General features: G+C 34.9%; 1 protein-coding gene across 1 annotated transcript in view; it reads left to right on the top strand.

The window, feature by feature from the left end:
- The window catches only part of LOC129758344 (protein amalgam-like), a 654,575-nt gene that overhangs the window by 371,880 nt on the left and 270,629 nt on the right, over positions 1 to 12,066 (top strand). The window contains exon 3 of the mRNA XM_055755849.1: positions 10,531 to 10,682. Within this exon, the coding sequence (XP_055611824.1) occupies positions 10,531 to 10,682 (152 nt within the window). The remainder of the gene's footprint in view (positions 1 to 10,530; positions 10,683 to 12,066) is intronic.

The following is a 12,066-nucleotide window of genomic DNA, read 5'->3' as shown; positions in this document are numbered from 1 at the left end:
AAGATTAATGCTATAGTCCAAACGAAATTTTGCTGACCATAATAAAGCTAAAATTGTTACTCGGGTATCTCTCCACTGGAAGAAAGGAGGGGTACCAAACCATCATAGAAACAATTCTCGTACCAAAATACACCCCCATGCCGAATTTGACACCATTTGCATGATCAGCTTTCGAGTTATGAAGGCTTGTTGCTTTTATTTGAATGGCCCCCCTCCCCTCTTCCAGTGAAAGGGAGGGGTCCCAAACTATTATAGTAACCTTTTTCGGCCTTAGTAGTTTCTACCTGCCAAGTTTTAATGCAATAAAAAAAAATAAATTCAAAATTATGTTTTAGGTAAAGTGAATGATATTAAAAAAAATCTGTAAATTTGTTGACATTTAAAAAAATTAATAATCGATTATAATGATTTTGACACCAAAGTTTGTGATATTACGGTTTTTTTTTAGATTCCCGCAATTCTGGTGTAAAAGACTCCCAAATTCTAAATCCAACCCTGATTCCACCGTTTGTATCCGTGCGTGTGGGAGTGTGCCGGTTGTTTTGAATTTTAATTCCGGTGATAAAGTGTGTGCGATAACAATCAGTGCGAATCTTCCCGGTCTGGGTGCGGGTGGCATGGCGCCATCCTTGCTTTTGTTTTGCCCAATTCCTGGGATCTCGGAAGCAAGCAAGCAAACTAGCAAGGATCTGCCGGAATAGATTATGTCTTCCCAGGCTCCGGGAGCAAATGGAATGCGATGCGTGTTTGTGTCATCGGAGGATTTGCCGTTCTTATGACGCATCACATTAATTTAAAGCTCTAGATTGACTCTAAAGTAGATAAGCGTGCGGGATTAGATGGCGCTTGGTAATGGTACTTAAATTAATTAGAACATTTTGAAGCGAGTTATGTTAGGGAAGATTTGCTGTGAGAAATGGTTTCGGGTGATTTTGGAGGAATGAGGTTCAAATACAGATTTGGAAATTTTTAAGCTGTTTAAATATATCATTTTTTCTGCCCGTAATGGATTCCTGTGAAGATGAGAATGTATTTACATTTTTTAATCATTAATGTTTGAAAAATTTCTATACATAATAGACTATATATTTATCTAGCAACTCTCAAGTCGGTTTTATACACAGTTCCATAATATTTTTCCCGGAATCCAGAATTTATTTTCAAAACACACTTTAATGCGTTGAATTTTGGTTTCGGTTTCAACATAACCAGTTATGAGTCTTTTATTCAGATGCAAACCATCTCATTTGACCATCTCATTAAATCTTATGAAAAAGCATTGCTGGTATTTTTAAAGTTGTATGTTTTATTTATTTAATCAAAATTTGGTCATTCGCCCTTTAGATGGTATATATTTTTTCCACTATCCAAAATGTCCCAATCTAACGAAGCGATAACAGTGCTCTTGCAATAAAACCATTTCCGATTCTTTATCACCTCGAAAGTTTCGAAACCGTACAATTTACACCATTCGCCAATTGATGGGTACTTTCACTTAGCTGGAACGTTTCCTCTTCCCATTAGGCTGGCCTTTGCCTTCGATGGCCAATGCCAGCAGTAAAAGTCCGCCCCGGCTCCTCCCACCGGAAATCGGAAATAAAACTCAAAAGCACCCAGCAGCAGCAGCAATCGAAAATCCATCAAAGGCAATAAATCAGGGACTTCTTTTTTAATGGCTTATTATTGAGCCATTAAAAGGGCTGGGCGGCATTCGATTTCTGATGTGGGCCACTTTGCCCACTACTTGTAGAGAGGCATTTGATTCAACCGAAAAAAAAGGAGGGATCCTTGAGAATCCTCTATAGGAGTGTAGAAAAGGCCAAGGTCCAAAGGGTAGGAAAAACGCGCAACAGGGAAAAATTGGTACAAGTTGAAAAAAAGTCCAACAAAAATGCTACAAAGTTGCCACTTCAGAAACAATGGCGGCAGTCTGGTGGAATAATTTAACTACACACTAGCTAGCATTAGTGTTGCTTCCTTCAACCTTACTCAATGGCTGGATTGCTCAAATTTTGCCTCCCCCGGAAGTTAAAATAGCATGAATTGGAAAACGAGAACAAAGGGTACGAAAACGAGAACGAAATCACAACATCACATAGGAAGGAATTGTAACATTTTTTTTTCTTCTTCCATTAACTGCGTGAGTTCACAGCCAAGTTCTGATGTTTGATTTTTCTTTTTTTCCCCTGTTCACTCTGCGTTTCTTTTGTGATTAAGAAAAATGGCTATACAAAGAGCAATAATTATTAATGATGGCGTGGCAAATGTTTGAAGCACCTTGCCACGGCGACTTGTGCTGAAGCCATCATTCATGGTAGGGTTTCTTCCTGTTTAGCTTTTGCAATCGGTATCCTAAATGATGGGGAAGCGAATTCAAAGTGAATTTTAAACACCAACTGTCGGCGTCTCGATATATAGTAGGTGGGTCTATTCCATAAATTAAAGGTGAAACGAGATTTCTTCCAAAATATTCTATCAAAACTGTAAAGCTAATCGTGGCAGCGAAAGAACTCCTGGAGATGTTATCGTTGTTCTCCTTTAAATTATAAAGGTAAAATCGTTTGAACATTAGATGTTATTTATAGCTTTTATCCATGCTTGAGCCATTTGCAGGAAGATTGTTGTATGAAACCTTTTTCGTTCGGAAGTGTTCTGTAAATCAAAAATCCATTTGTCTAGACGAAGTGTATTTAAACGAAACAGACATCGTTTCAGACTTTTCGATTCAGAAAGTATAATTTTGGATAAAGGAGTCTTTGCTACAGCAAAAAGGAAAATTTTAATCTTTGAATACCAATAATTTAAGCTATTCAGATTGCTTGGTTTAAACCGGGTTTGCTCGAATATTTAGAACAAAATTTCGGAAAAAACCAGCCCGGCCCACTTTTTCCGATTTTATTTTACAAAGCCCGGACATTACCAGAACTCACTCTTTTTATTGGCATAAAAAAACCAAAAAAAAAATTGGGTTGTTAAAATGTTTTATTTATGCGTCCAACACAAATTTTTTTGATCAAGTTTTATAAAGATAATCTTTAATGGATATTTGGAAGACCAGAATACGATTTATAATCTGCTTATGAGTTTTGTTGGAAAAAATTGTTTCAAGATTTTTTTCCTTGATTTTTTAAAGTTATTCCTGGGTTTTAACCAAATTTACCCGGATATAGCCCACATTTTCGATTGATTGTTTTGATAATAAATGCCCGAAATTTGCCCGGATTTTAGATAAAATAGCCCGGTTTTGCCCAGTCTGGGCGCGAACTTAAAAAAAACTCTGGCAATCTTACGATAGTAAAAAACGAAAATTGTGTTTGGTTCTTGGAATTTCACAAGAGAGAATTTAAGGAAATTCACCTAATACTTATTTAATAAGAAACAATTTTGGCAGCACACCTGATAGAAAATATTGTACAAATTTTATATCAGATACAAATGAAGAAGTTGGAAATATCTTTGTAGAAACAACCGTACCTTCGACTCCACTTTTAACCTTTTATCGTAAAGTCATTGGGGTTTTTACTAAAATGACCTTAAGTTTAGAATTAGAACAAGACTTTAAGCTGCTGGATTTTATATATATATAAAAATTGGACTAGAAAATATCCAGTTGAGAATTTCTTTAGCATGAAAACCCTTTGACAATTCTAACGTAACATAGTATTTCTTGCCTTTTTACGTAGCCTTTTTTAAAACCGTTTTCTAAAAAATTCTAAGTCTTCATATGAACCTTATTTTCTTATCACGCAGCAAATACTTGAATATGTGTCGCTTTGATTTCAAATCAATGTTTGGCTAGTGGCTCCAGAGAGCGTTCGATTCAAAACTGTCCAAAACAATGATTTACAGTGGCTCTTAGGGATACTTAGAAATATTATTTACGTTTATTTATTCTGGAGATTCTTCAAAGAAAATATTTTGTTTTTTTTTTTAACCGAGCAATTGCTTTATTTAATGTCTGTTGAGTAAAAGGCTGTATGAATCAAAACGTTCTTTTTTATGAAATTTTTTTTAGAATAACCACGCTTCGGGTGCCAAAAGAAAATAGAATTCAAAAGGATCCTCAACAATTCTTAGTGTTTGATTTTTTGTACTGCTCAAAATAACAAAAGACAGTTACTTGAATTAAAAAAAAACTTTTGCTTCTGTAATGACTCCAGAGAGCCTTAATTGTATTTTGAACCATAATTGTTAAAGATAATAAAGAAAGTCTTTTGTATCCTGAGATCTTCTCAGTGTACAATTAATGTATACCAATTATTAAAACTATTTTACGCAAAATTTTATGAAAAATAATCACGAGTGAGTTTTGAAGCACTGATAAACTGATGTAACACATTTCCATCAACCAAAGGTTTGTGTCTTAACTGCTTAGAAAGTGATTAATACACTGGTTGTGATGGGGCGCTAGCATTCAAAAATTACTCCACGTGTTCTAATGACACGTAGAAAAATATATAGAAATTTCATTATCTACCAAGGATTTTTAGCCTGCTTCAATTTTTTTGCGTGCAAAAGTATAAGTTGCTATGGTCTTCAATTTTTGTTAAGTTTTCCTTCCAGTGAAAAAAGGTCCCGATGATTGAAATGTACTAGATTCATTGAGCTTTGAAATTTGAGGAACAAAATTTGAAACGTGCCTACTTATGAAAATCAATTCTTCATATTAAAAAAAAAACAATTACAATTAATAGGATTTTAAAATTTAAAAAAAAAATTCATAATACAATTGAATTAAAATTTAACATTTTTTAGAATCAATTTTAGCAAATGATAAAAAGTTATAGATTTAAAGACTTTCAAAGCGAAAATGTTCTTTATCTTATTGAGGGAAAAATCGCAGTTCTTTGAAAAAAGATCTTCTGGTGAACGATTTAGTCTAGGCATTTTATTGAAGAATATACATTTTAGATCATCTAAATTTCTTCAAATTTCCCATTTGGATAAAATTTTTTAAAGATCATACACTTTTTTTCAACAAAAATAGAATTGATCCGATACATTGAAACTAAAATTTAAACTAACTGAGTTACATAACTCTTCCTAAAAAATATTTTCGAATTGTCAAATAAAAATTGAATGATTTACGAAAAAATCGAAATTTAGCTATTGGTATCATTACATGATCGGGAAACGAAGCTTAGGGAATGATGAGCTAGTTGGCGCCAGGAGCTCTGGGCGATGAATATTTTTCTCCTACGCAGGGGAAGTTATATCAGCATATCAGTGTTCGAAGTATGGCCTTGGAAAATCGTGTTGTCAAAACATTGAATGCTTTTTTAATATAAATTTTGGATTATCCATAGTCAATCTGTGTGTGTTATTATTTGTTATTTAAAATTTTCTGTAAAGAAATCAACATTTCAATCTCACGAGATTTATGCTTTATGCAAATGATAATTACAGTAAGGATTTTTTTACGTGGTATGAATCCCGTCTTTAACAAAGGTGGCAAGATATATTTTAGCTCAAAAACTTGCTGATTCTTGAGAGCCGTGTAGAAGAACCGTATGGCAAAAACCGTGTTAAAGAGGCCGTGTTAGAAAAACTCAGAAAAATCAATGTAAGTAAAAATTTTAGTGTATACTGATAACCCAAGGTAACATCATTTTTTATGCTTATGTTACTTTATAAATGATTTCGAATGATTTTAACGTCGTCTACCTTTTTCAATCTTTTCTGGTTTTGGCTATCTGACGTTTCAATATTTTGAATTTGAGTGAACACGATTTTTGTTAACTGACTTGTTAGTTTTGATTTAATGTCCTTCATTCAAATAAACGTTTCAGATCTTATTCAAATATTCTAGTTTCAGAGATACATCGCTTAAAAAAATTATTTTTTTAAGAAGTTGGAAGAGATAACAACTATTTCTGATATCATTAAAAAAAGTCTTGCAATCATTGAACTGAAGATTTGAACTCCTTAACAAATGTTCACAAAACTGCAAATCGGCTGGACTTATGCTTTAAGAACTAACAGATTCCATTTGCTTAGAATCATTTTATGAAATTTCGTCAAAATTCCCACTCGAATGAGAAAAGTTGCCTAAAAGAATAAGTCTATCAATTTTTTCAAAAAAATAAAAATCTCGCTCGCTTCGGGAAAGTTGATCATTGAATAAAAGCTTTTGTTTTTATTCTTTTTTGCATTTTTCTAAAGTTTTGACAAAAAAATACACAAATTTCCACCTTAGCATCCCTAAATTATTCAAAATAAGTTCTTAAATTACATGTTGCTCTGTTTTGATGGTGGCTCCAGATAGTTAAAAGAAAGTTTCTTTTTTTTATTTTCCTTTTAATAGCTGAGATATATTTGATTTTAAGGATATTATAGTGGGCCAAGAGAATATTTGAATAACGATTATCATGCATTATATGATTCTATTTTTCATCAGGAGCTAAAGATGTCGGAGTGATATTTGTTTTTAATAACATATTCTGATTTTCAAGAGGAGTACCCAAATCAGTAAAAAGCTTTTTTTCATTCTTTTATAAAAATAAATTTTGAAAGTTTAAGTTTAAAATTTGTTATTCGATCCAGAAATTCGATTCGTTTTCTCAGTATTTGAATCAGAACGTTATGTTATTTTTTATACCACATCGAACTTTGTGAGCTTTATTCGTCACAAAAATTGCAGTTTTTAGGTTCTCAGGATTCTTATTTAACAAAAATATTGTCAGACAAAAAAAAATCATCATTTTTACTAGCAGCTGCTTATATTTGGCTTTTGACTTTCTGGTTTTCGTTACTGCTTTCTACAATTTATAATGAGCAAATATTAATAGTATGGAAGAATAAGCATATGCATATATAAAATTGGTTTTTGATATTGTTTTAAATACTTATCATAATGTCCAGAAAAAAATGGGTTTATACATTGTTCTCTGGAAATTAATAAATAAACAATTCATTGTGGCTCCAGAGAGAGATTAATGCAGGGTTTAGCAAAACGCGAACCACATGCGGCCTTCGAGGCCCCATTGAAACCTTTCTGAAATTGAGTTATTTCATTGAATTTTTCCTGTGATAGATCATTAGTTATCATAATCATAAGTCAATGAACAGGAAATTGTTCGATAACTTTTTGAAATATGTACTTGACGTGTTTTGTCTGAATTTTTCAACAATAAATCAAGTTGGTGGCTATTTCCAGAAAGTTTCAATATTCAATGTGTTTGTTTTTAAGGGATAAGTGTAAAATTATTGTCAGAAACGTTATATTGGATTTTCTGTAGTTTAAAACACAATTTTGCTTTTTACTTATTTACTTTTTAATTCCAAATCAATAACTAAAAGCAAACCTGCAAAGGCAAATAAAAAATCGAAACATTATTGATGGGCAACATGATGATAATTTTTAAAATTTCTGTCAAAGTTTTATGATAAACTAACTCAGCAGTTTTTTTTTTGAAAAAAGGTATAATTGCTCTGTAAAATTGTACAAAACGATAATTTCATTGGAAGCTGAATTACAAAAAAAGAATAAAAGTTACCAAAAAAAATCTATGCTCTTGACAAACTTCTATTGCCATTTTGTATTCGATCCAAAAAAAATCTGTTGAAATTTTCTTTGGTGTTATACAAAACGTTAACAACTTTAGTCTATTCACATGGCAAATGAATATTCATATTAGCAATGTCCAGACATTTTCTTAAACTAGCGGTAGAAATCTTATGCCAAAAGCACTCAAACTTTATTTATAAAATGTTTAAAAAAAAATAACAATAGAGAATGTTAACTATAGTCTTATTTAATAGTTGGAGTTTGCTTGAGAATTCGTGAAATTATTGTGTTTTTCAGGATTGCTGCAAATTTGATCAACATTTTATTTTAAAAATATTTTCTTACCAATAAAAACGAAATTTTGATCAGTGAATTGAACCACAAAACAAAAAAAAAATTTTTTTTCGTTTTTAAGTTTTTGCTGTGATATTCGCAGCTTCAGATAATTGTTTAATGAAGGTAATGAGTAGGTTTAGTTAAAAATAAAAGATTTTTATGTGAAAACGATTTTTTATGATTGTATGCATCGTAGAGAGATCATGAAAATCACGTTTTAAGGGAAAAAAATGTGATGAAATTTAAGAAGAAAAAAATTAGAAATGAGAATTAGATCCTTTAAAAATAATTTAGAATAGAGAGATTTTAAGGTTTAAATTTAAACCCAAGTTTCGCTTTTCAAATATTAACATCAAAAAAATTCAAACGTTTGTGCTTTTATCATTCCAAATAAAAGATGTATCTTTGAAAAATTTGAATTCCCTAAATGATTTAAAATGGCGCCCCATTTCAATGCTTACCCATTCACAAGAACCTTTTCGATTCGATTGTGTTCGCATCGAATCTCGTCATCATCTCGCATACGGTTCCCAAGATCTGGCATCTCTAGCAATCGAGAGAGAAAGCGAGCGACAGAAGGTTCGAACTTTCGATGTTCACTCGCATCGTTAGGATTTCTTGTCACGTTCCTCGGATTATTGTTACGTAAAATTTCAAATTGGTTTGATATATTTGATCCGTTCCGGTTTCTCGGTTATGAATTGAGGCTTCCGGAGCTCAGCTCACTTCTGGAGACGCCAAATGTTCGCCAGCTTCTATTATTGGTTCCGAAGTCAGTAGTGAATAAATTTCCGACTTAGGTGTGCTTCTGAATGGTTGATTCAAAATGTTGATTGTTTCAAATTTCAGGTTCTAGTTTTGTCAAAGATCATAAGGAAGGCTGCAAACTTTATTGTAGAGTCCAGAGTATTTATTCGAATATACATTCCTTGATAAAAACAATAATTATGGATAAAAAAAACAATAACTATAATTCTCGGACAGGAGGAAGGAGGCAAGGAGGAAGGAGGACGGAGGAAGGCAGGAATTCCTTCTTCCTTCTCTTCTTCCTGACTTCTTTTCCTTCTTCCTTCTTCCTTCTTCTTCCTTCTTCCTTCTTCCTTCTTCCTTCTTCCTTCTTCCTTCTCTCTCTTCTTCTTCCTTCTTCGGAGCCTTCTTCCTTCTCCTTCTTCCTTCTTCCTTCTTCCTTCTTCCTTCTTCCTTCTTCCTTCTTCCTTCTTCCTTCTTCCTTCTTCCTTCTTCCTTCTTCCTTCTCTTCTTCCTTCTTCCTTCTTCCTTCCTTCTTCCTTCTTCCTTCTTCCTTCTTCCTTCTTCCTTCTTCCTTCTTCCTTCTTCCTTCTTCCTTCTCCTTCTTCCTTCTTCTTCTTCTTCCTTCTTCCTTCTTCCTTCTTCCTTCTTCCTTCTTCCTTCTTCCTTCTTCCTTCTTCCTTCTTCCTTCTTCCTTCGTCCTTCTTCCTTCTTCCTTCTTCCTTCTTCCTTCTTCCTTCTTCCTTCTTCCTTCTTCCTTCTTCCTTCTTCCTTCTTCCTTCTTCCTTCTTCCTTCTTCCTTCTTCCTTCGTCCTTCTTCCTTCTTCCTTCTTCCTTCTTCCTTCTTCCTTCTTCCTTCTTCCTTCTTCCTTCTTCCTTCTTCCTTCGTCCTTCTTCCTTCTTCCTTCTTCCTTCTTCCTTCTTCCTTCTTCCTTCTTCCTTCTTCCTTCTTCCTTCTTCCTTCTTCCTTCTTCCTTCTTCCTTCTTCCTTCTTCCTTCTTCCTTCTTCCTTCTTCCTTCTTCCTTCTTCCTTCTTCCTTCTTCCTTCTTCCTCTTCCTTCTTTCCTTCTTCCTTCTTCCTTCTTCCTTCTTCCTTCTTCCTTCTTCCTTCTTCCTTCTTCCTTCTTCCTTCTTCCTTCTTCCTTCTTCCTTCTTCCTTCTTCCTTCTTCCTTCTTCCTTCTTCCTTCTTCCTTCTTCCTTCTTCCTTCTTCTTCTTCCTTCTTCCTTCTTCCTTCTTCCTTCTTCCTTCTTCCTTCTTCCTTCTTCCTTCTTCCTTCTTCCTTCTTCCTTCTTCCTTCTTCCTTCTTCCTTCTTCCTTCTTCCTTCTTCCTTCTTCCTTCTTCCTTCTTCCTTCTTCCTTCTTCCTTCTTCCTTCTTCCTTCTTCCTTCGTCCTTCTTCCTTCTTCCTTCTTCCTTCTTCCTTCTTCCTTCTTCCTTCTTCCTTCTTCCTTCTTCCTTCTTCCTTCGTCCTTCTTCCTTCTTCCTTCTTCCTTCTTCCTTCTTCTTCTTCCTTCTTCCTTCTTCCTTCTTCTTCCTTCTTCCTTCTTCCTTCTTCCTTCTTCTTCTTCCTTCTTCCTTCTTCCTTCTTCCTTCTTCCTTCTTCTTCTTCCTTCGTCCTTCTTCCTTCTTCCTTCTTCTTCTTCTTCTTCCTTCTTCCTTCTTCCTTCTTCCTTCTTCCTTCTTCCTTCTTCCTTCTTCCTTCTTCCTTCTTCCTTCTTCCTTCTTCCTTCTTCCTTCTTCCTTCTTCCTTCTTCCTCTTCTTCCTTCTTCCTTCTTCCTTCTTCCTTCTTTCTTCTTCCTTCTTCCTTTTTCCTTCTCCTTTCTTTTTCTTGCTGTCTGTCTCGCTATCTGTTCCTTATTTTCGGTACTTTGTTTCTTGTCCATTTAACTATTTTAGTAACTTACTAATTCTTCTATCCATTTCTGATCTCTTTCTCAGTTCTCAATCTCATCAATGGCGAAGCGCAGCCCTATTGGGAGCAACCGTACGCTCAGCCTTACTTCGACAACAGCACAAAACGGGAGGTGATAGCCACGGTTGGCCAGTCCGCACTTCTCCATTGCAGGGTGCGGAATCTAGGAGATCGAGCGGTAAGTCAAGAAGAAAAAAATGAATTCATTCACAAAAAAAACATAACATCATTGTGCAACAATCTTTTGTTACTTCTCTCTCTTTTGTTACTTATTCATAACAGAAAAAAAAAATTCTTAGGATTCAACAAACTCGCCAAATCAATTCCTCTACCCCAAGCTTGAGATTATCTTTTCACTCTTTTGGTGAGATCCATGAAAAAATGAATCCATTTTCCGCTAGCAGCGAATTTTTCCCGTTTTGATTGGTTGCCGGCAAATCCGAGAAGATCAAACCGAACGCTTCCGCGTGTTGAATATTAATGTGTTGAAGGCTGGCTGGCTGGCCAACGTACTCAACTCAACTCCTCACAAACCTCAAACGTCAAAACTGACAGCCTATAACGGGAACGTGCTAATGACGATGATGACCCCTGAAGTCTCGTTTGGATCATCTCTTCTGGTGGACCTGCAAGCAAGCAAGCAACAAACATGGCTGGCTTCCGATAAAAGTGGCGTAGACGACGACGATAGAAAGCCGATGAGAGCTGCTGATGATTATTGCACAACCAATTTGTCTGCTCTGGGTTGAAAAAAAATTCGACAATTCATTCCTTCTGGAGATGGGATGGTTTTTCGGCAAGAAACGTTATTGGAGACTGGAAATTGTAAAGTGATAATCACTTTCGATTGAGATGGATTTACGAGGGTTTGTGTCTATCGTCATCGAGTAAAAACAAAAAGGAAAAAAGTTATTTGTTCTACACTGGAAAAATCTTGGAATCTACATGCCACATTTAAAGGGTGATACGGTCAAAATTTGGTCAAGGGAAAACGCGTGTGTATCGGTGAAATCGTTTATTTAAAAAGTCAAATTAAATTTCATTTTCAAGTTTAATGACTATAAAATTCAGGAAAAATATTCAGTTAGGCTTCCGCTTTTCCAAATCCGAATTGCCGGGCCTTACTCTTAACCCCTGCCATCAGATTTTGTACAGCCTCCTTGTCCACCTTCTTCGCCGCAGAAAGCCAGTTTGCCTTGAAATGCTGCTCGTTCTTAGCAGTTTTTTTGGTCTTTTTAAGGTTCCGCTTGACAATAGCCCAGTATTTCTCAATTGGGCGGAACTTTGGCGTGTTGGGAGGGTTTTTGCCTTTGGGAACCACCTGCACGTTGTTGGCGGCGTACCACTCCATGACCATTTTACCGTAATGGCAAGATTCCAAATCCGGCCAAAACTGTACGGAATAACCGTGTTTCTTCAGGAAAGGCAGCAGACGTTTATTCAAACACTCTTTCACGTAAATTTCTTGGTTGACAGTCCTGGAAGCTATAAAAATGCTGCTGTTCAAGCCACAGGTACAGATGGCTTGCCAAACCAGATATTTCTTCGCGAATTTTGACAGT

This window comes from Uranotaenia lowii, chromosome 3 (assembly GCF_029784155.1).
Source record: "Uranotaenia lowii strain MFRU-FL chromosome 3, ASM2978415v1, whole genome shotgun sequence".
Lineage (NCBI taxonomy): Eukaryota > Metazoa > Arthropoda > Insecta > Diptera > Culicidae > Uranotaenia > Uranotaenia lowii.
This window is presented reverse-complemented; position numbering and strand designations above follow the sequence as displayed.